At 38.9% G+C, this 25106-nt stretch overlaps 1 protein-coding gene across 50 annotated transcripts in view; it reads right to left on the reverse strand.

The window, feature by feature from the left end:
* KTN1 (kinectin 1) overlaps positions 1-25106 on the reverse strand; it is a 121867-nt gene that overhangs the window by 31249 nt on the left and 65512 nt on the right. For 30 of the 50 annotated variants that reach the window (XR_011380695.1, XM_070053635.1, XM_070053631.1 and 27 more), the window contains 19 exons: positions 23304-23470; positions 22842-22910; positions 21914-21951; positions 21113-21203; positions 20292-20360; positions 19761-19798; positions 19524-19605; positions 18217-18285; positions 12745-12779; positions 12148-12238; positions 11411-11479; positions 10527-10564; positions 8803-8893; positions 8586-8654; positions 7159-7196; positions 5330-5420; positions 5179-5247; positions 4696-4733; positions 1963-2053 (listed from right to left, as the gene is read on the reverse strand). Coding sequence is in view for 49 of the 50 variants with exons in the window: in XM_070053635.1 (XP_069909736.1) it covers positions 1963-2053; positions 4696-4733; positions 5179-5247; positions 5330-5420; positions 7159-7196; positions 8586-8654; positions 8803-8893; positions 10527-10564; positions 11411-11479; positions 12148-12238; positions 12745-12779; positions 18217-18285; positions 19524-19605; positions 19761-19798; positions 20292-20360; positions 21113-21203; positions 21914-21951; positions 22842-22910; positions 23304-23470 (1343 nt within the window). In the remaining variant the exon portion in view is untranslated. The remainder of the gene's footprint in view (positions 1-1962; positions 2054-4695; positions 4734-5178; positions 5248-5329; positions 5421-7158; positions 7197-8585; positions 8655-8802; positions 8894-10526; positions 10565-11410; positions 11480-12147; positions 12239-12744; positions 12780-18216; positions 18286-19523; positions 19606-19760; positions 19799-20291; positions 20361-21112; positions 21204-21913; positions 21952-22841; positions 22911-23303; positions 23471-25106) is intronic. The other 20 variants (XM_070053628.1, XM_070053617.1, XM_070053634.1 and 17 more) reach the window with 3 other exon arrangements.

A 25106-nucleotide genomic window follows, 5' to 3' on the forward strand; every position in this document is an offset into this window, starting at 1 on the left:
CTACATTAATCGTGCAAATATACTAATTATATTTAGTACTAGCCTGGGAATAGGTGTGTTTCAACAACATAAAATAGAATGCAAACACCTGCAAGAATTTAGTATATGGTAATGTTTCAATTCAGTACAGCAAGGGTTCTCAACTTCAATGTCTGCTGCATTTGGGGCTGGTTGTTTCTTTGTTGTGAGGAGTTGTTCTATCATAGCACTGTAGGACATTAGCAACATCCATGGTCTCCACCTACCAGATGCAGTAGAACCCTCTTCCCCAGCTGGGACCATCAAAGATGTTCCCTAGAAAGAACCACTGCAGCAATGATGGATTGTTTAGTAATATGGCTAGCCCTTTCTTAAAACAGCTTAAAATATTATTTACATAACTCACTGAAATAAATTACATGAATAAAATGTCTAAATAAAAAGAAACTGTCAACATGAGAAGAAAGCATGTAAAAAATTTATGATCAGAGTGAGAGATCTTTCTTCACAAGACTTTAAATTCAGTAAATTATATTTACTTGAGTATATAAGTTTAACACTTCCAAATGAAGAGAAAAAACAAAAATGAAGTTAAAAGTAAAACTGGGGAAAATAAATCACCTCACATAAAAGTTAATTTCTCTTATTATATAAAAAGGATCTTATAAATGAATAAGGAAAAAATAAAAAAATTATATAAATGGCTTAAACACAGGAAGAGTTGTATAGGTCCTCTCACAGTAAAATGCAAATTATAACAACCCTCACAGATGGTGATGACTCAAAAAATTGGGTCCCTGCCATCCACATGGGAGACCTAGATGGAGTTCCAGGTTCTCGATTTCTGGTCTAGCCCCGCCTGGCTGTTGTGGGCATCTGGAAAGTTAACCAGTAGAAGGAAGCTCAATCGACAGATCTCTCTCTCTGCCCACTTTGTCTGCTTTGCAAGTATATGAAAATAAACATTTCATATAACAAAATCCCCTACCATCACTTCAGGCATAACATCAAATGTTTACATCTTTGTCAGCACTGAAGCAGAAGAAGGGAAATGGCTCTCTGTTGGTGAGCGTGTAAATAGTAAGAGCACTTCTGGAGCACAAGTATTATCTAATCGCCTATGGACCTGGACAGGCATTTGGAACAGGCATTAAGATGCCACTTGGGACACTTACACCATCCTGTTTGTCTTCCAAAAAATAAACAACTAATAAATTAACCTGCTTAGGAGTAAGAGAAAATACAACAGAATCCCTGGAGTATGAAAAGTGAGCAGGAACAGCCAATCCATAACAATAAAGGTATCCACAAATCTGCTATCTCAACTCAATATTCTCTAAGTACTTTGAATACCAGCTACATGAAGGGGAGAAGATACTGATTGTCAAAGCTACATTATTCAATTCTTTAAAAAAAATAAAAATAAAAACACCTATATGCACTCTTTTGACCCAGAATTCACTTTATGAGTTCATTTATAGGATTGTATAATACAGATATTCTAGAAAAAGTAGTCAAAATATATGCACAAAAACATTTACTGTAACATTTTTGTGACAGGAAAATCAATCCTAAATAATCCTAAATAACCATAAACTATATTGTTATATAAATGACTACTGCATAAATGATAGAATGACACAATGCCACAAAGCTAGTAAAAGTTAGAGGCAGATACGTGTTTACAGGGAAAGATCTCAAAACACTGTGAATTTGGGAGGAAACAAAACACAAACGTGTATAATTACAGTATGTTTTTAAAAATAACAAAGTCTAAACATGTGTACACATTTTATCCATGAATTCTTTCTACAAAGATATACCAGCAATTGACAGTAGTTATTTCCCAGGAATGAGATCTAGTATCTGGGTCAGAGGGAGATGCGCTCTGTATTTTATTTCCTTTTGTAGCACTTAAAACTTTAAAAAAAACATGCAAAGGCAATAATTCACATAATACTAATTTTTAGTAAACATATTCACCTGTAATAGCTTTGTTTTGCTAGAAAGATCACTCTCCCTTTCTTTTAGTGTAGTTTCTACTTTCTTCATTTCATTTTCTTTTTCTTTCAACCTAGAATTTTTCAAAGACTTTATATTTACTAATGTACATAAGAAAAGAAAAACCATAGTCCAACATTACCATTACCCCTAAGCAAAAAGATGGCAGAAACAATGCCTTCAGTTCCTTTTCTCCACATTGCACCAACTTATACTTTGTTTTAAAAGACAGTATATCCAGGATCATTCCACTCAAAGTTAAAGACCTTCTAAATTGCTATGGTTCATTTTAGATAAAACATTTGTTAAACAAATATGGCCTTATCTAAGAAGAAACTCTAATAGAACAAACGCCAAGAGCAAAACTGTTATTTCCTCAACATATTACCTAAAATGAATGAGGGGTGGGCATTTGCCTTAGCTGTTCCCATATAAGACTGACTGGCTGAGTTCCAGTCCCTGCTCCCTCTTAATGTGCACCCTGACCAAGCCAGCAGTTGATAGCTCATGTAGTTGGGTCCTGCCACCCACAATGGAGACCTTGATGGGGTTTCCAGTTTCTACCTTCGGCCTGGTCCAGTTCTAGCTGTAGGCAATTGGGGAGTGAATCAGCAGACAAGGGGAGGGAGGGAAGATCTGTGTGTGTGTGTGTGTGTGTATACACATCTCACTCTCTGTCCCTAAAATGTATTTTTTTTAAAAATCAGTTTTTGGTCCCAACAATCTTAGCTATAATTCAGTAGCCCTGGAAATTACAATATGTCTAACTTGTGTGCTAAAGTGATGCTACATATAATTTAATCTGGTTCTCCTTTACTCAACCTAAATATAAATCAATCTGTCAAGCCCATATGAGTCTTAAATGCCCTTGAAATCCTAAGCAACAGACTTCTAGTATAAAACTTGACACTATTAAAATTATCTCTTTAACTGTTTTTTCAGGGCAGGAATCTATCTTATCCTTTTCAATATCCCTAATACCAGAGTTCACATCATACACTCTCAAGTATTTGCTAATTTAAACACTATTTTTATTCTACCTTAATCTAGAAAGAATGTTAAGAAGCTTACAGGTGCATATAAAAAAATGACAAAGCACTGTACATGAGAGGGAGACTGCACAATGAAAAGGGACAATCATAAATACATGTCACTAAGTCAAAGAAGCCAATCTGAAAAGGCTACACACTGTATGAGCCCAACTCTGACCCTCTGGACAAGGTGAAACTACAGAGAAGGTGAGATCAATGGTTGCCAGGGACTGGAAGGTATGGGTCAAAGGAAGGAAGGGAGGTATGAATGACTACAGCACAGCTTTTTAGGCAGTGACATTATTTTGTGTGACTCTACAATGACAGATACATCATCATGTATTGCTGCTACTGGTTTGTCAATGTTAACAAATGTAGCGCAGTAAGGCAGGATGTCAGTAACAGAGAAAATCAAGGCTGGAGTGGGTAGGAGGGCAGGTACATGGGAGTACTCGGATACATCGCTCAAGTTTCTCTGTAAACTTATAACTGCTCCCTCCAAAATAGTCTACTAATTTAAAAAAGAAAACAAAGGGCAAGGAAAATGTAAGGCAGACACATGAAACTAAAATTATGTAGTTCTATGACCTATAAACATACTAAAAGGAGACCACAAACAAGCCTCTAAGGTTCTTAGTGGCAGATGAGAGAGAAGTACTTTGACAGTTACACAATAGCTAAGCGATAAACACTGCTTACATAAACTAGCAATCCTGGTGCCAAGAATAAAATTGTCTCCTTTGTTTCCATAAAAATGATTTAGTAACTGTCTTCAATATTTTACTTGAAAAGGCACAGTTTCAAATGGACACTTCTTGAAAAACAGAAATCACTGTAACTGATGAACTTTACATCAAAGAAAATGTCTTTAAATTTAATTCTTTAGGGGCAAAAAAGATAAGGTCTATATACCCTTCTGACCTCAGAATCAGCCCCTAAAGCATTCGGATATGGCTGAAAAGCCCTTGAGAGTATGTCAGGCACGGGAAGACAAGACATAGTGGCAAAAAAATGTTCTGCATGAAGGATCTCTGTGAGTGAGACCCTAATGGAAAGAAGGGGCCATCAAAGAAGGATGTACTTTTCTCTGAAGGGAGGAGAACTTCCACTTTGCATATGGCCCTGTCTAAATACCGATGAAGTTTGTGGACTCAAAAGGCTTCCATAGCCATGGCAGCTCACGTCAAGAGCCTTGGGTGGTCACTGACGTAAAAAATAGAGTGTTAATTGTTAAATCAACAACAAGAGTCGCTGTGTTCTTACTCCCCATGTAGGACCTCTGTCCTTAAGGAGTTGTACTATGAGAATTAACTGTAAAACTTGCTCTCAATCTGTACTTTATACCTGATGTTTGTATGTGCAAACTGTTGAAATCTTTACTTAGTATACAGTTTGTCCTCTGTATATAAAGTTAATTAAAAATGAACCTTAATGAAGAATGGGATAGGAGAGGGAGTAGGAGGTAGGATGGGAGTAGGAGGTGCGATGGGAGTGGGGGTGGGAGAGCAGAAATGGGGGGGAAGAACCACTATATTTCTAAAAACTGTACATATGAAATTTGTATTCATTAAATAAAAGCCTTCTTAAAAAAAAAAAAGAAAAGAAAAAGAAACCCATCACAACATTTAAGCCATTCTGGAAACCAGTGATAAGTTCTTCAAAATGCCAGCTAAAATACACTTACACAGTCTCAAGCTCTTCTAACTGTGATGCAGAACGTGCCTAGGAAACAAATTGACATTTTAAACAATAATATTGATGAAAAAAAAAATAATACATAGTTACCAACAAAGTAAAAACACAATACATGTAAATTTAAGATGGAGCCATTTATAAAATAAAATCAAAAGGTATTCTTTATTAAGTTTAATATTTATTTCTTAAAGGATTACCTTAATACAATAAAACAGTCAAGGATGAGTTTAAGAGATCACTTGAAAAAGTAATGACAAAGAAATACACTTAAGCTTGACAAATCAGTTAATGAAGTATGTGACTTGACAGGTATACAAGTTAACTTATGTTTACCAGCAATACCAAAACTATGCTACAAGATAGTTTCTCTGGCGAAGAAACTCAAAACATATGAACTTATTGACTTTCTAGTAAATGAGATAAGGGATTTCTAATTCTTTTTGTAGTATGTTGGTAATTGTTTCAACTATACCTCTTTCAAGTTATGCTGTGTTACCTTCTGAATATGAGCTTTTAAAGATTCATTTTCTTCTTGAAGATCCTTAAAAAGAGTAGACGTGAATTTAATTGATATTCAAGCATAAAGGAGGGTTTTTTTTTAACTTTTATTTTTACCTCCTCACCTGTAACCATTTTCCTCTATCAGCAAGGTCTTTCTCCTTCTCTTCTAAAATAGCCTTCATGGTATTCATTTGTTCCTCCTTTCCTTTTAATCTGACAAAAATTAAAAACAATAAATGAAAATGCTATACAACCATAAAAAGCAACATTGACCATTAAAAACAAAAATACTGGAGTATTACTCAGAGCCCAAACTAATTAAAATAAACTAAAAAACATTTTATTACAGGGGCGGCGCCATAGCACAGTAGGTTAATCCTCCACCTGTAGCGTCGGCATCCCATATGGGTGCCAGTTCTAGTCCCAGCTGCCCTTCTTCCAATCCAGCTCTCTCCTGTGGCCTGGGAGAGCAGTGGAGGATGGCCCAGGTGTTTGGGCCCCTGCACCCTTGTGGGAAACTGGGAAGAGGGACCTGGCTCCTGGCTTCGGATCGGCACAGCTCCAGCCGTTGCGGCTATCTGGGGAGTAAACCAGTGGAGGGAAGACCTCTCTCTCTGTGTGTCCTTCTCACTATCTGTAACTCTACTTCTCAAATAAATAAAATCTTCAAAAAAATTTTATTATAAAGGTACATAAAATTTTGAAAACATAATCAAACTGGGAAGTATGAATGCTCAAAGAAAATCATTCTAGGGTAACTAACAAAAACTGTTCTATCACTGAGGATCTGGAAATGGAAAACATTAAGATTGTTCTACTGCAACCCTATATCAGCCTGCTGAAGTCAATATCAGCAACTTCAGACAGCTCCTTCTGACTGGATTTGGTAGGAAATATATATCCAGTTTCATATAACTATTAACACAGGTAAAGAGAAACATCTCAGTTTAAGGTCATTTCAGATTATAAATCACGAAAATTAAGATTCCCCAGGGCCGGCACCTTGGCACAGTGAGTTTTATTCTACACCTGCAGAGCCAGCATCCCATATGGGCGCCAGTTCTAGTCCTGGCTGCTCCTCTTCCAATCCAGCGCTCTGCTATGGCCTGGGAAAGTAGTAGAAGATGGCACAAGCACTTGGGTCCCTGCACTCACGTGGGACACCCAGAAGAAACTCCTGGCTTTGGAATGGCTCAGCACTAGTCACCGTGGTGATCTGGAGAGTAAACCAGCAGACAGAAGACCTTTCTCTAACTCTCCCTCTCACTGTCTGTAAATTTATCTCTCAAGTAAATAAATAAAATCTTTAAAAATATTTTTTAATTTAAAAAAGGTATACTGAATTTATATATATATATTTATATATACACACACACATACATATAAAGATTTCTCAGCCTTTCTCCTTCCCACCAGAAAACTGATAATGTTCAAGCATAATGAAAAACTTAAGCCTTTTGAGACAATTTGGTATTTTCTAAAAATATTACTTGAAATCAAACAGAAACCATGATTTTCATTATATTAGTGTTTAACCTGTGGAAGAGATATTAAAGGGAATGAGAGGTGCCAGAGCTGAGGCATAATGGGTCAAGCTGCCACCTGCAGTGCTGGTATCCCATATGGGCACTGCTTCGAGTCCTGGCTGGTCCTCTTCCAATCCAGCTCTCTGCTATGGCCTGGGACAGCAGTGGAAGATGGCCCAAGTCCTTGGGCCCCTCCACCCATGTGGGAGACCTGGAAGAAGCTCCAGGCTCCAGGCTCCAAATCGGCCCAGCTCCAGCCACTGTGGCCATTTTGGGGAGTGAACCAGAGGGTGAAAGACCTCTCTCTCTCTCTCTCTCTCTCTCTCTCTCTCTCTCTGCCTCTCTGAAACTCTGCTTTTCAAATAAATAAATAAATAAATCTTTAAAGCTGGGGGGGGGGGACGTATGAGAAAAAGAATACTTACAAGTTCTGAGGCTCCTGAATTTGAGAAGTGAGAGATAACTGAAATACAAAAAATAGAAAAATAAAGCAATTCATAATCCATTCAATTTATCTTACTAACCTTTATGATAAAGATGTTCACAACAAATACATTTCAAATTACAAAGACTCTAGGAAAAATTTTTGTGCCAAAATGAGATGTGTTTTGATTTCATCTTCTCTTGACTCCAATGACAGAAGAAGTCACAAACTAAAAATATAAGTGGTGACAAGACAAGGAAGTTGGTAATGAATAAGTCTAAATAATGTGACATTTCTACAGCTGTGAAAATCAGAATATTAAGTCACTCCCCTACATGTCGCCCTACCACACCAGAGCTCCTCTCCACTCTGTTCCTATACTATACCATCTACCTTTCATTTCATTTTTCTTAATCACACACAGTCACTGCCTCTTCTCTCCAACTCTCTTCCCATAGCCCCTGCAGACCTTGACTTCGATTTCAAATTTCTCAGGAGAAGCCTTTCCGCATCTACATTAGAGCAGTGTGATCTTCTCATCAGGCCTCGTTTCATTCACACATCATCTCTAATCACTAGCACAGTGTTTTGTTTTTTTGTTGTTGTTTTTTTTTTTTTTTTTTTTTTGACAGGCAGAGTGGACAGTGAGAGAGAGAGACAGAGAGAAAGGTTGGTTCATCCTCCAATGGCCGCCGTGGCCGGCACACCACACTGATCCAAAGCCAGGAGCCAGGTGCTTCTCCTGGTCTCCCACGGGGTGCAGGGCCCAAGCACTTGGGCCATCCTCCACTGCACTCCCAGGCCATAGCAGAGAGCTGGCCTGAAAGAGGAGCAACCGGGACAGAACCTGGTATGCCAGTGCCGCTAGGTGGAGGATTAGCCTGTTGAGCCGCGGCGCCGGCCTTAGCACAGTGTTTTGACAAGGAGGAGGAAGTTAAATATTGTTGAATTAATCCGATGGATGAATCATCTCTTACATGTAATCACATCATTTTTTACCATATCAGATTAAATTCACCAAAACGCATCTATTTTTAGTTATTATTTCTACCTCTGAAATCTCTCAACAAAACCTGTTCTTTGTTCAACAGGCAGAGGTTAAGCAATATAAGAAACATCATTTGGTTCACAGTTTTAAAAAAAAAATTACCAAGTGTTGTGTTTCAAAAGTTGGCAGAGTAATAAAATACAACATTAATAGAGATACTTTTCTGGGGCAGAACCTTCAAAGTTTGCAATGTTTAAGGATAAGTGAATGTAAATATCAAGAACATCAACTCAAATCAGGTAAAAAATAAATAAAATAAACAGTACATAACCCAATATGCTTACAGCATACTACTAACAACAATTTTCTGAGTAATTAGAAACACTCGTACACAACACGTAACCAGTAAGTCTGCCATGCTGTGGCTCCGGGATTGTTACCTGCTGAGCCTTTCCAAGCTGGACACTTCCTATTTCTTCCTTCAGAGCCTCTATCTCCTGTGTCAAATCCTTGACAATGACAAAGCAGACAGGATTGGACAATGGAGACACGGAGTTCACGTAAGATGCAATGCACAGACAAACACATGAAATTAAATGAGATTAACTAAAATTGATAGACAAAAAGTGGAATATACAGTTCTTTCTCTCCCAATACCTGAACAATTTTTTCCTTATTAGCCACTTTGAGAAGTTCAGCTTCCAGAAGCTCTTCCACAGACTTGATCTTTCCATCTTTTTCATGAATCCTAAATGAAGAAATACAGTATTCATTTGAATACAGGTCACCAAGACCCAATAGAGATCACCAAGACCCACCAACTAAGACATAAAAACAGCACACATAATAATAAGCTAAAGGCTCTCCAACCCCTTCCCATTTTAAGTAAAATGGCAACATATCTTTTTTTTAAAAAAATTTTTTTTACTTATTTATTTGAGAGGCAGAGTTACAGACACAGACAGGGAAAAACAGAGAGAAAATGCTTCCATCTGCTGGTTCACTCCCCAAATGGCTTCAATGGCCAGAGCTGAGCCAATCCAAAGCCAGGAGCCAGGAGCTCCTACCAGGTCTCCCATGTGGGTACAGGGGCCCAAGCACTTGGGCCATCTTCCACTGCTTTCCCAGGCTACAGCAGAGAGCTGGACGGGAAGAGAAGCAGCCTAGACATGAACTGGCGCCCATATGGAATGTCAGCACCGCAAGCAGAAGACTAGCCCACTATGCCTTAACATGGGCCCCCTTTTTTTTAAGATTTTATTTCCTTATCTGAAAGTAAGAGTTACAGAGAGAGAAGGAGCGATGGTGAGAAGAGATCTTCTAACCGCTGGTTCACTCTCCAAATGGCTGCAACAGCCAGGGCCACACCAGACCAAAGCCAAGAGCCAAGAGCTGCTTCCAGGTCTCCCCTGTAGGTAGCAGGAGCACAAGCACATGGGCCATCTTCTGTTTTTCCCAGGCCATTAGCAAGGAGCTGGATCAGAAGTGGAGCAGCCAGACATGAACCAGCGCCCATGTGGGATGCTGAATACATTGCAGGAGGCAGCTTTTACCTGCTGCAATACAATGCTATCCCCCACAACCTATCTTTGCACAGAAAGGGGAAAAAAAATACTAAAGTTCCTCCTAAATGAGAATCAACAACTACCAGTAGGCTAAAGCCTACGCACCCAAGAAGTTGGTGATGTGCTTCAAAAGCACACAGAGTAAGTAAAATTTGTACCCCAAAGATCACAGGACAGTAAGTTCCATCCAACAATACTGGCTTCCAGGGCTCTGAAAGCTATGACAAAACTTTTAAACAATTATGGCAGCAAACTTTAGAGAAAATTAACTGATTTCATAAAAAATGGAATCAATTACAGAAAAGGATTTTTTTTTAATTTTATTATTTGAGAAGCAGAGAGACAGAGACGGACAGTGCTCCTACTATGAGCTCATTCTTTGAATGTCCTCAATAGCCACGGAGCCACAGCCAGGAGCCAAGAATTCAGTCCAGGGCTCCAACCATGTGAGTCACCACTGTTGCTCCCCAGGGTTTGCACTAGCAGGAAGCAGTGGACAGTCCTTCCTGTGGTGGAAGCCATAATCAGAAGTAGAGCTAGGATTCCCACACAGGAACTCCAAAATAAAATGTGGTGTCCCCCACCAAGCAGCTTAACTGCCACATCAAACAGCTGCCCCCCAAAAATAGATTTTTATTTTTTTTTAAAATACTTAGGTGATTACAGCCAAGTTTCCTATTCCATCGATGAGAAATTCTAGTGTAACAAACTAATATACATTGGCTGTCCCAATTACGCAATAAAATTAATTCATAATCAGTAAAAAAAAAGGGAACCAAAAGAAAAGACCAGTTTAATAATATTATTATCACTTACACTTTCTTAAGTTCTTCAACAAGAGTTGCAAAAGAAACCTGGAAACATCAAGATATCCTCATTTAGTCATATGATCAAAATATAAATGAGTCAGAAATAGAAAAGTATAGTATCCTTAAATTTTCCACTGTCAAAATCGAAGTAAGAAAAGTAAACTCAAATTCATTCTTTGTAGATTCCTTTAATGAAGACAATAACCATTGTGAAAATAAGAAACTGTAAGACTACTTATAAATGTAGGCCAAAAGAATTAATAGAATTATCTAGATGAGAGAAAAATGAAAAAACTGCCTGATTTCAGGCAGCCTCTTTAACTATTAGAAACAATTACCACTACCTTTCTAGACTACTCTACACATGCCTGGTGAAGTCTCTATTACTGATAATCAAATCACTAGTCATTGATAGATAAAAGCCCTAATCAACAAATTTTACCTGGAAAAAGGAAGAACAGATGAAAAGACTTGGTTTTTTTTGTTTGTTTGTTTTTGTTTTTTGTTTTGTTTTTTTGACAGGTAGACTTACAGACAGTGTGAGAGAGAGACAGAAAGAAAGGTATTCCTTCTGTTAATTCACCCCCCAAATGGCCACCACTGCACCGATCCGGAGCCAGGAGCCAGGTGCTTCTTCCCAGTTTCCCATGTGGGTGCAAGGGCCCAAGCACTTGGGCCACCCTCCACTGCCCTCCCGGGCCACAGCAGAGAGCTGGACTGGAAGAAGAGCAACCGGGACTAGAACCGGCACCCACATGGAATGCCGGCGCCGCAGGCAGAGGATTAACCTAGTGAGCCACGGCGCCAACCCTTGGACTTGGTGTGTTTTTATGTAATAGATATGTTCACTGTTTAAAAGAGAACAGTTGTAGGATCTCCCATGCACATTACCTGATCATTTTGCTTAGCCTTTAGGTCTTGCACTTCTTTCGTGAGAGATGAATGCTCTGTTCTTATTGCCTTTTTCAAAGACATAAGCACAACACATTTTATTTTCTGGAAAGCTAGGAAACCTCAAAATAGACCCGCTTCTCACTTCTTCTAAGCTGCTACTTTTCCTTTCTCAAGACCCAAAAGTTCCACTTGTTCTGTAATTCTGTATTTCCTATAGATACCCAAATGAATTACTAATTCAATTATTCCCCACAAGTATTTTTACTTATATTCCAAAATCACAAAAACACATAGTATACTACCTGACTCTCCCTAAATTCAAAAACATCTTACTTCTCCCAGCAAACATATCTTAATCAACTTAGTTATGGCTAATGACAATAAAAGAGAATTGCAGGTTCTTTTTTCCTCTGGCTTCCAACATCATTTAATGAATCCATGATATCCACTAGTTATCATTAGGTGGTAATTTGGACATGGATGCAAGTGGGAAAACGTACTGCAGACTGTAACAGTAACTACACCTCATTAAACTAGTAAATGCTACAATCAACCACATATTTGTATATGTATATATATCTTTTTTTAAAAAATCTTTAAAATAATGAAAAAAGACAGTAAATAAATCTATTAAAATGTGAGTAACTGAGTTCAAAAACTATAGGAAAAACCTCATACAAATCACAATGAAACCCTTTCATGTTCAAAGAAAACAAATCTCAAAAATGCTTTACATTCAGTTCCTCCTCTTTAGTGGCCACCTGAATAAGTCCAGTTTCAAGTAATTCTTCTACAGTCTTTAACTTCTCATCTTTTTCTTGAATGCTGAAAATTGTAAATTTAAAACACATGTGTAAATTATTTTCCAAGGGAAATATTTCTTTTATTTTTATTAATAAAAAGAGAACAGATTTCATGTATTTCGTAAGAACAGTTCTAAGAAGATAACCACATTTCCTTCTCTTCCTCTCTCTCCCTTAATCATTTTTAAGTATCTTCAAGGAGAAATACCTTTGCCTATCACCCCTTATCAACTTTTACTTCTGGCATGGCTTCTGAGGATCATGGATTTTGATCTGAGGGTACTTCCTTACCACTATTAAAATGTGTTCCAATGATGCTTGTTATACGATAGCCTAAGCAAGCGAAGCACTGCCACATAGGACAATCATAAACCGTACTGTCACCCCAGGTCATTAATAGCACACATTTTCTTCCATTACAAAGTATAAAGAGAATTTTAAGAATACATATTAATGTAGTTAATAATTTTTTATTTCAGATTTGACAAATCAATTATCCAAACAGTAAAAGAAAGTCTAAAACCTTACCATTTTTCCATTTGTTCCACAACATCTTTACTAGGCTAAAATGAAAAACAACATAAAAAAAAGTTTAATTTTATCAAATTTCCATAAAGTAAAACTAGCTTAAGAAAATCTATTTTTAAAGATTTATTTATCTGAAAGAGAGTCACACAGAGGCAAAGAGAGATAGAGGTTTTCCATCTGCTGGTTCACTCCCCAAATGGCCACAATAGCCAGAGCTGTGTTGATCTAAAGCCAGGAGCCAGGAGCTTCTTCTGGGCTTCCCACGCGGGTGCAGGAACCCAAGCACTTGGGCCATATTCTACTGCTTTCCCAAACCATAGCAGAGAGCTAGATCAGAAGTGGAACAGCCAGGACTCAAACTGGTGCCCATATGGGATGCCAGCATTGTAGGCAGGGGTTTAACCACTATGCCAAAGCACCGGCCCCAACATGAATAATGTTTAACAGAAAATTTTTGAATGTTTTATTTTCATTCCACTTGAAAGGCAAAAAAAAAAAAAAAAAAAAAAGGAAAAGAAAGAAAAGAAAGAGATCTTTTATCCACAAAGTCACTCCCCAAAATGCTCCCAACAGCTAAGGCTGGACAGGCCAAAGTGAGAAGTTCTGATTGCAATCTAGATCTCCAGGAGAGTAGCAGATCCAAGCACCTGAGCCTCCCAGGGTGCATGTTAGGAAATGCTTCATCAGAAGTGGATTCAAAGTACTTAGACACGGAACATGGGCATCCCAACTACCAACTTCTCTGTGTCTCCTACTCCCCTCTGAATAATTTTTGAATCATTACAAACTATAACTTGTGGTTAAAGAGAATATGTATCAGTTTACATTAATCCAGTCCTTCACATACAGTAATTTCAAGGCTTTCCGGTCTCACAAGTAAGAAAAGAGGCAGTTATTTATTTTCTATAAGGTATGACATTTACATAGGCATGTGCCCAAATCCTGTTTGCAGCTCAAGGTATACACAGATGTTACATAACCACCATTCAGACCAAGATAGAGAATGCTTTAAAACTGATCACAAACTGGAAAAAAACACAAACACATTCTCTTTTTAAAGCATTAAAACATGAAATGGAAGCTGACTCTCCTTTGCCATGTCTCTCAGCCTCCTCCTGTATATCCCAAGTCCACACTGCTAGAACTTACTGTGTCCACAAGCAGTTTACCGCAGCATTCAAGCAGTTGCACACTGACAAAAGGAGTCTGGAGGTTTTTGCCTTAAGGAACATTCTCTTTTGCCAACCCCTTATCCCCTGAACCCACTCTTCTAATCTTGTTCATTTCTTAATTTTTTCCCATTCTTATTATTACAAACATTTTTCACAAATCAGTTCTTCCACTGGCAAACAGAAGGCCTAAGATTCTACTTCTTACATAATTCTTTTTTTTTTTTTTTTTGACAGGCAGAGTGGATAGTGAGAGAGAGACAGAGAAAGGTCTTCCTTTTGCCATTGGTTCACCCTCCAATGGCCGCCACGGCCAGCGTGCTGCGGCCAGCGCACCGCGCTGATCTGAAGGCAGGAGCCAGGTACTTATCCTGGTCTCCCATGGGGTGCAGGGCCCAAGCACTTGGGCCATCCTCCACTGCACTCCCAGGCCACAGCAGACTTCTTACATAATTCTAAAATCTCTTCTCCTGAATCCCTAAGGTCAGCTCCTCAGTTTCAGTCATCTCAAATATCAAAATAGCCTAATTTTTTTTCCTTCCTTCTAGAATTCATAAGGAAGGCAGGGGAGCATAGGAAGAACTTCCAATGGGAAAAAAAAAAGTATCTTACCATCAGAAAGGAGACAGAATTGTCAAAAATAAAATCAGATTTATACTATGAAAACAAATCACATAGTAAGTTTAAAATGCTTCATGAACCTGGGTTTTTGTCCATCTTTATTTTTGATGAATGCTATCTCAGAAAAAGAGTTAACACTACTTTTTTACTAACTCAAATGTTTTTGTTTGTTTGTTTGATTTATTTACTTGGGAGACAGAACTCCTATTCACTGGTTCATACTCAAATGTTCACAACAGCCGGTGCCACAGCTCAATAGCCTGCGGCGCCGGGACCCTGGGTTCTAGTGCCGGTCAGGGCACCGGTTCTATCCCGGTTGCTCCTCTTCCAGTCCAGCTCTCTGCTGTGGCCCTGGAAGGCAGTGGAGGATGGCCCAAGTGCTTGGGCCCTGCACCCCATGGGAGACCAGGAGAAGCACCTGGCTCCTGGCTTTGGATCAGCTCATCTCCAGCCGTTGCAGCCATTTGTTAAGTGAACCAGTGGATGGAAGACCTCTCCGTCTCTCCCTGTCTGTACCTCTACCTCTTAAATAAATAAAAATCTTTTAAATAAAAAAAAAAATCCTATGAAGCAGGTCCAAGTTGGCTGAAGAGGGTATGTATGGCCACACTAACTTAAGCTTCTCTGGGATATGAAAAGAATAAAAGAAGAGCTATGTTTCCAGGTGTCTGACTGCTGGAAATTTTCGGTGAAGTGAAAAAAAAAACAATGAAGGCTCCATGGGACAAGAGGACTAAGACAGACACTGGTACAACCAGTCACGTGGCACAGCCCACTGCCAGCTGTGAGCCTCCAATATAAAACTATCAAAGTAGGAAGAAACTGCCACGCACCCCAGGCCCGCAGTTTTAGCTGAGAAGGAATTCCAGTCTCCCGCTTATTTGACTCAAGCCTGGAGCGCTGACTGGGGTCTGAGCACCTGCCAGGCTTGTAGCAGGGAGGCTCCCGTGCCTCCTCCCCCTCCCGCACTCCCGCAGGCACCACACGCTCTGCAGAGAAACTCCCACTGCACATCTCTATTCTCCTGCCACATCACAGTCAGTCAAGTGACCTATGAGGCAAAGAACAGACCCCCCACATTTTGCAACTGTGGGAGTTTTGGGGCATTAGCCCCAGAACTTTGCTCATGTACCCTATGTGAGCAAGGAGAACTCACCCCAGCTTCTGGGGGCTTACAATAAAAGCAGCCTCTTAAACAATCTGCTCCCACCCTGGGAGGTCTGGGTAATGACCCCACTGTATCATGCAGCACCAGGACTGGAACAATTCATCATAAACTTCTCAGCGCCACTAGAATCTACCCGGTGGACATATGGAAGAATCTAACTACATTCCACCTCCCTAAACTCACACCTTCAGAATAAAATCTTCTGTGTATCTTACAGTCACACTGTATGATTGGAACAGGGACCAGTTCACATCAACTAGCCCTACAACTATGGCTGTGGGTATCAGAAGTCACAGCACGTTGGAGTCTCCTAGCAGGAGCTGAGGAAGGGTCCATCTGTATCACACAGTCCTAGAGCCACAGCAATCAATGCCATGAGCCCCAGCACCACTCAGGCTTGCCAGTGGGACAAGAGAGCAGTACCCTTGTTCCCTCAGCACCAAGAACAAGGTCCTGGCCACCATATTTGCCAGGGAGACTGAATGGGACTCTCTGTGAACAAAGGTGCACGGCCAAAGAAACCCTTATTCCTCTCCTAGCCACACTTCTGTCCCTACGGACGGAAGCAGACCAGACCACTGTGTCACTTATGGACACAGCCGACACCGATCAAGACAAAAGAAATCACTCAGAGACTACACACTCCTGGGCTCACTTAGAACCAAAGCTAAAGCAACAAACCAAGAGAAACTGCATTCCGGGTAAACCATAAACTCTTACAATAAAATCTAGTCCATAAAGAGGAAATGACCAATACACCAGATGGGCAGACGTCAACATAGGGACACTGGAGACATGAAGAAGCAAGGTAGCAAGACGCCTCCAAAAGAACACAATATTCCTCCAGAATTAGATCCTGAACTGAAGGAAAGCTATGAAATGACAGATATAGAATTCAAAACGATTGTAAGGAAACTCAATGAGATGCAAGAAAATACACATAGATTAAGGAAATAAGGAAATCAGAGTGACATGAATGAAAATATTACTAAGGAGACAGAACTCGTTAAGAAGAAAAAATAGGGGCTGGTGCTGTGGCATAGTGGACTAAGCCTCCGCCTGCAGCACCGGCACTTCATATGGGCACTGTCCATGTTCCAGCTGCTCCTCTTTCGATCCAGCTCCCTGCTATGGCCTAAGAAATCAGTGGAAGACGGCCCAAGTGCTTGGGCCCTTGTGCCCGTGTGGGAGACCCAAAGAAAATCCTGGCTCTTGGCTTCTTATCAGCCCAGTTCTGGCCATTATAGCCATTTGGGGAGTAAATCAGCAGATAGAAGACCTTTCTCTCTGTCTGGCCATCTCTCTCTAACTCTACCTCTCAAATAAATAAAATCTTTAAAAAAAAAAAAAAGAAAAAATAGAAATTTTGGAGATGAAATCATCAATCAATGAAATAAAAAAATACAACTGAGAGCTTCAATGGCAGAAAAGAGCAAGTGGAGGAAAGAATTTTTTACCTCATATGAGTGCTGCTTGAGCCCTGGCTGTTCTGCTCCCAATCCAGCTACCTGCTAATGGCCTGGAAAAGCAGCGCATCTGAGATGGCCCAAGTCTGGGCCCCTGCACCGACATGGGAGAACTGGAAGAAGCTCCTGGCTTCAGCCTGGCCCAGCCCTGGCTGTTGTGGCTCTTGGGGAGTGAACCTGTGGGTGGAATCTCTCTCTCTCTCTCTCTCTGTTTCTAACTTTTTCAAATGAATAAATAATTCTTAAAAAAAAAAAAGTATATGCCAAAAATTTAATGTTACTGAAACATGCAAGCATTTATTCTAACGTCGAGAGTATCTAGAATACTTTGTAAAAGTCTAAGTTGAAGAGCTGTGTAACACAGGTGACTCAGAAATAGCCAGAGAACAGACACTGCTGGGCTCCATTTTATGGAGCCAAGCCTGTTTGAAGCTGGTGTAGTTTTGATGACTTCCTATAAATACAGAAGACTGATGATGGTATGGGTTGGAGATAAGACAGAAAAAATAAGTATGAAGGGAAAGAATTAAGGATTAGATGTGCGCTATATACAATAAACCTCCCCATTTAAATCTGACAAATTATGTTAAGTACCATCTCAGTGTGAAAGATCTGGGATGTGCGGTATCAGAAATGTAGACGATTTGATCAACATCACTGCTTTTCAGTGCTCGTAATAGATTTCAAGTCCATTGTCTTTTTTAAGAAAACTTGCTGCCTAAAAGAAGAAATTGAAGTTCTAAAAGGCGAGGGCAGGACTTTTACCCTGAGAGCCGAATGTACCAAAATGGCTTAAAGAGGTCCTCTGTATGCATTCTATTATCTTTTTTTTTTTAAGTGCCTACAAGCAGATTAGCATTAGCTTCATCTCAGATAAGAAAAAGTTTCCTGATTTAGATACTTGATGAACACAAGAGGAATAGAAATGCAATTAAAAGACACAACTAAGCTTGAGTAGAATTTCCTATAAGTGAGTTGATTACTAAGAAGAAATCAAGTTATGTTTTATAGTGGGTATTTCTACTTTTTAATGTCTGAAAAGCCTTACCTGTTCAGAAATAATGGTCTGTAACTTCTGAACCTCCACTTTTAAAGCTTTGTTTTGGTCATTCAGGATCTGGAAGAAAGAATATCAATTTACAGTTTATTAAGAAACAGGAAACAAAGCAAACATTTGAATGGGTTCTTTAACAATCAAACCCTTATTATTGGATCAAGTACTCAAAGTACAGGTAAATTATATACAGTTCTTATATACATAAGAACTCAAATCTCACTGACAGACTGTCAAAATAGCTGGCTATCACTAGAGACCAATACTGCAGCAAAATGGAGAAAGATAAAACAATCACCAACACAAACTATCAACTGAAAACTGCCAAGAAAAAGGACAAATAAATCACACAAGTCTATTAGAACAGGGAACATGATCTGGACAAAATAAAATCATTATAAAGTTCACTGTACAAGCCCCCAAATAAACCATAGAAATGTTATTTCAGAGAAACTTTATATATGAAGGTACTTCAAAGAGTTCATGGAAGGATGAGTCCACATCCCTTATCAGAGTGCCTGGGATCAAGTCTCACCTCTGGTTCCAATCCAGCTTCCTGCTACTGTGCCTGTGAGGCAAAAGTGATGGCCCATGTACTTGAGTTCCAGCCACCCAAATTGTGGAACTTAATGAAGGGTCCAGGCTCCTGGCTTTGCCAGCTGTTGTTGGCATTTGGGTTATGACTTTTTTTTTTTTTTTTTTTTTTTTTTTTTTTGACAGGCAGAGTGGACAGTGAGAGAGAAAGACAGAGAAAGGTCTTCCTTTTCCGTTGGTTCACCCCTCAATGGCCACTGCGGCTGGCACACCGCGCTGATCCAAAGCCAGGAGCCAGGTGCTTCTCCTGGTCTCCCATGGGGTGCAGGGCCCAAGCACTTGGGCCATCCTCCACTGCACTCCCAGGCCACAGCAGAGAGTTGGACTGGAAGAGGAGCAACCGGGACAGAACCGGCGCCCTGACCGGGACTAGAACCCAGGATGCCGGCACCGCAGGCAGAGGATTAGCCTAGTGAGCCACGGTGCCGGCCGGCATTTGGGTTATGAACCAGGGGGGTGGAAGACCTCTTTCCCTGTGTCTCTCCCTCTTTGTCACTCTTTCAAATAAATAAATGAATCTTTTAAGTTAAGTCTTTTCTACAAAAAAAAAGTCCATGGAAAATGATTAAGAGACGTTTATTTTGGTACAAAAAAGTTCTGAAATCCAAACACACTTGTAAAAATTACTATTTCTAGATTCTCTTCAACTGAAAATCATAAAAGGTTATTATTATAAGGAAGTTGAGTTCACAAGCTTCATCACATACCTTAAATTCTTCCATTTTGTTTGAAATTTCACATTGTAGCTGCTCTTCAAGCAATCTTATTTTATCATCTTTAACATGAATACTAAGGGAAAAAACCATCAATTAAAATAGTTCATACATTGAGAAAGTGTACATAAACCACGTATATAACTATCTGCTATAAGCAGCAATACTTTCTGCAACAATTAGACTTCAACATAAACATCTGCATGTTTCTATATACAATACGTTCATCACCTTTTCTGCATCTTCTCTAATTCGTGAGCAGCAGCAGCCTGTCAGAAATGAGAAGAGAACTGTATCACTCCCAGAAGGTACTCAAAACCATTCTTTCACTTATTTTTACATACTAAAGTTATCATTCTCATATATTTGAAATAAGTTACAGGAATAACATACATTTCTTTTTGGCCATCTGATTTTTACTACTCACATGTCAACTGCTGCCCTAAAAAAAAAGTGTATCCTTTTTAAATTTAACAGCAAAAGCTAAACCAAACCAGCACATAAACAGTTTTAACTGACGCCTCTCTTAACTTAAAAGTGACTGATTCACTGAATCAAACGTTATTTCAATGTGAAATAGTAATATCGAACAGGTTGGAAGATCATGGTCAACAAAAGCAAGCTTACAAAATGCACCATACAATTACACAAAGAAACCACTATATTTATTGTTTACACAAGGAAATTGGCACTTGAAATAGCAATAAAAAAAAGAAGAAATTCAAATTCTAACATAAGTGCTCAAAAGCAATAAATACCCACCTGCTCATTTGCCAGGGTCTGTAATTTCTGCACTTCAGCTTTCAGTAAGAAATTCATATTCTGTATATCCTAGAACAAGGAAAAAGAATACTCTATTACAACTAACATAACTGACTTAAAAGTTGCAAAGCATCTCTGAGAGCTTCCTATGAGTTAAGCAAAAGTTTCAAACTATAAATTTCCTAAATCAGAAAGAGAAACTACCAATTCTTATAAGCCTTTTCCTAAAATTAATGTGAATTATATCATGTGAGAAAAGTCCTTTGATTTTTTTTTCCTCTCAAGAGAACTAAAGAGGATGTTGTAGTTTAGCAAAGGGGTACATTTTTCAAGTGAGTTCTGAAGTTTTTCCATTCTTCACATGTATGCATTCATCTTGAATATATGCAAGTGTTACACAGTGTCAAATCCTGTAAACTGCTGCAGCCTTTTCTAAGAATTATTGTACCGGGGCCTGCATGGCAGGAGAGCAGGTAAAGCTGCAGCATCAACGCCAGCATCCCATATGAATGCAGTTTGAGTCCTGGCTGCTCCATTTCCAATTCCAATCCAGCTCCCTGCTGATATGCCTGGGAAAGCAGAAGAACATGGCTCAAGTGCTTCAGCCCCTGCACCCACGTGGGAGACACGGAAGAAGCTCCAGGCTCCTAGCTTCAGCCTGGATCTGCCTCAGCTGTTGCAGCCATTTGGGAAGTGAACAAAATCAATCTCTCTCTCTCTCTCTCTCTCTCTGTCTGTCTCCCTCTCACTCTCCCTCTCTGCACAACTCTGCCTTTCAAGTAATTAAATAAACCTGAAAAATAGAAAAAGAAGTACTGTACCTTAAGTTCCTCCTCTTTACTTGCTAAATGATCTTGTTCATTTGCTAAAGAATCTTCAGTCTCTTTTATCTGCTTATCCTTTTCTGCAATCCTTTAAAGGAAATATATTTGCATATTCAATAAACATTTAGAAGTCAAATCACAAATTAAAGATTTAAAAGCCTTAAACAGCACTATCTTACTAAAATAGTCTCTCATAAAATTGTGCCTGCTCTCTACTGATCCTTTCAGTTTACTAATAACTATCACAATGCATTACTGCAGCTACTTAAAATACAAACTTCTATATTAAGTCTCAAGGTTGCAGAAATTAATTCATTTGTTTAGGCTTAGAAGGCTGGCAATATCAAAACCAGATTTCACGTTCCAGATTTCTGAATTCCAGTTATCTGTATCTATACAAAATTACACAACATATACACAGAGATAAGCATAGACCTTTGTTTGGGGTACCTTACCACAAAGCTAAACACAGAATGGCCACAACTACTTATTAGATACAAAAATGAATTTACTTGCATTACTCAAAAAACAAAATGACCTCTTCCACATAATTACTAACACCCACAATGAAACAAAGTCTTCCACTTTCTATCATGAATACACAAAAACAGAATGTATAATATGTATGGACCCAACTAACTAAAAGGAAAAAAAGAGAAAAAAGGTAGGTCCAAATCTAGGTCAGAGTATTTCGCAAACAGGACAGAGCATCAAGTTTGTCATTAAGTATCAAATCTAACAAATATCAGTTAGTGGTGACTACACAATCGTAAGAGAAGTTTGGAAAGGTAGGCTTACACTTTATGTAATTCTTCTGCTAGAGCTGAAGCGGAGGTCTAAGAAAGAAAAACAATGTCAACATAAAATCATTTGAAAGAAAGCTCAAAAGTTGTGTAATAATCACAACACAGCTTCGAAAATTGGAAGACAAATTAATCTACATATAAAGTTGTTAAAGAAGTCTCTGGCCCCTGGTGGGTGTTCAACAAAGAATAGCTACTACTCTCAAAGCCTGTCTAACCACCAACAGCCAGTATCAGCGGTTAAATGTATCACAAGACATTTAGATCAGAACAAGCTGACAGTCCTGGAAACTACCTGAGTGACAAGAAACAAATTTATAGGAAAAACAGCCACAAAGGCCATTTTATTTGATTCCTGGGCTAGTTGCTTCACCTTAGTAACAATTTTCAATAATGAATAATCTACTTCATGAATAAGATAATTCAACAGTTTGGTAATACACATGTTCATCTTTACTTTCTAAAAGGATTTATAAATTCAAACGTTCTTGAATTACTTGGTTTCTGATAAACTTTCTAGAACTATCTCACAGCTGGTTAACTAAAGCTCTCAATCTGAGTTGATAACACATCCATGCAGCCCCACACCCACACTTTTTCCCCCTAGAACATAATTCTCCCAATTCTAGGCAGTAGTTTCTACAAAGAAAGCAATTAGGAAAATTGCTCAAAGCTTTGAGAGTGTGAACTTATCTGAAACTTAACTTTTACAGTTAGTTTTCTAAACTAATACTTTTGCTATAAACAACTGAGAATTCTATAAAGGGGGCCAGCACTGTGGCATAACAGGTAAAGCCGCCGCCTGCAGCACTGTCATCCTATATGGGAGCCAGTTCGGGTCCCAGCTTCACCAGGCACTCAGAAGGCTGTTTAAGTGGCTGTGAAGCTAATATTATTGATAAGCAATAACAAAGCACCATTACCTGAGCTGCGATCTGGGAATGGAATTGTTGAATTTGAGCTTTCAAAGCTTCATTCTGCTCCAAAATATCCTTTTACAAGTAGCAATTAAAAACAGAGGGAAAATGTGCTGTTAATAAGTATCTCATGTATATAAACACAATGAGTTATATCTGTTTATTTTTTAAGATTCATTCTTAGATTCTAAAAGGCATTATTAACAACAGTGACCAGGAATTATATTCTGAGTTAATTTGTAATGTGGAAATTAAGGGTATGTTATGCTCTCCCTAATCTAACACATTGAGCATAGACTATATGTGCATACAGCTTCAAACACACCATATAATGTACAGTGCTCAAAGGCTAAGTAATGATTTGCCACCACTCCAGAAGTAGGACGAGGTAGCCCTTGCTCTCTTCTAGACACACATGTCCAAATACCGCCCACCTTCATTTTTTTTTAAAGAATGAAAAAGAGATACCTGAACTTGCATTTGTAGAGCCTCTTCTTTGTTCACCCTTTTTTGCTCTGATTCCATTAACTGCATTAGTCTTTGTTCCAACTGTTGCTTTGATACCAAATTATCTGTAAGCTTACTATGCAGACTCTGTACTTCATTTTCTTTGGCCACAAATTTACTCTGCAAATCTGTAACAAAATATTACCTTTTCACAAAAGGTCTCTTCCTTTTTTTAGCTACTCCTCTTAGTCTTGATGACAGGCATTATCTCACCTAGAAAACTTTCCTTGCATCTCTCCCACTCCCTCTCCTGCATACTCTTGCTGCAGCCTCTGCTTACTTTCATAAAAGCACCTGCCACACTGTATTAATTCATCTCCTATCCTAGGGAGTGAGCTTTTTGAAATCAGACATTGCCCTTTCCCAATATCCAGAGCTGTGCCCAAGGTTTGGAACACAGTAAACACTGAATAAGCATGTTAACCAAATGGTACACATTAAAAATGGAATGGTTCACATAAAAACCATTACATCATTTCTTGAAAGATTTTCCCAAAGAAACTTTAATGAAGTCATGTAGTACATTTCTTGCAAATTCCCTAAACTCTGCTACCTGGAAATACCCATATTCCACTACATCAAAACATGCTGGAAAAAAAAAAAATCCATTATCTAAAGATGAACAAATGTTCTGATTTAAAATGTTATGACCTTTCTGTTTCTCTCTCTTTAATAAGCCCAAACAAGAAGGAGAAATGGGAAACAAACACAAATTGTCTTTAGGCAATCAGAAAATAAATGTAACTCAAAAATCACAATAAATGAAGACAAAGTGAATAGTGATAATAACTAAGTTGGCAAAGAAAAAGGGAAAAGTGTTCCAGAAAGAGAAAAATAAAATGGAGTTATCAGCCTAACAGATGCCTTTCTGTTTCATAACATAAATTAAAAATGGAGGCAGTAGAGAAGATGGATAGGTGATGAACACCAAAGACAGAAAGCAGGAAAGAAAATGTGTGTGTGTGTGTGTGTGTGTCTCAAAAGGAAACACCTCTATAACAAGACACTAATAACAATACAACTCAACACAGAACTCTTGAAAACTAAACACAAATGGTCATATCTGGGACTAGACCTCAAATGAGTAGACTATTTCTTAACACTAACAGTAAAAGCTAAAACATCACATCAACGTCTTCAAAATTCTGTGGCAGAAATTATTTGCAAACTTAAAAGCTCTATATTGGGACCAGCACTGTGGTGTAGCAGGTAAAGCCACTGCCTACAGTGCTGAAATCCCATATAGGTGCCAGTTTGAATCCTGGCTGCTCCACTTCCGATCCAGCTCTCAGCTATGGCCTGGGAAACCAGTGGGCCCCCGCACCACAATGGGAAGACCTGCAGGAAGCTCCTGGCTTCAGATCAGCAGAAGATGGCCCAAGTCCTTGGGACCATGCGCCCACATGGGAAACCCAAAAGAGGCTCCTGACTCCTGGATTTGGATAGGCACAGCTCCAGCCATTGCGGCCAATTGGGGAGTGAACAAGTGAAAGGAAGATCGATCAATTGATCGATTCTCTCTCTCTCTCTTCCTCTCCCTTCCCTCTCTGTGTAACTAAATAAATCTTTAAAAAAAAAAAAAAAAAAAAACTCTATATCCAGCCAAAAAAGGTAAAGACAATAATAAAAGCATTTTCAGATCCACAAAATTCAATTCAACAAATGTACCTGAAGGCACACTTTCATGCATGCAGCTGTTGAAAGACATGCTCTATTAAAATGAAGGAGAAATGCAAGAAAGATGGCAATACCTAGGACCCACGA

The sequence above is a fragment of the Oryctolagus cuniculus genome, chromosome 12, assembly GCF_964237555.1.
Source record: "Oryctolagus cuniculus chromosome 12, mOryCun1.1, whole genome shotgun sequence".
Classification (NCBI taxonomy): Eukaryota; Metazoa; Chordata; class Mammalia; order Lagomorpha; family Leporidae; genus Oryctolagus; species Oryctolagus cuniculus.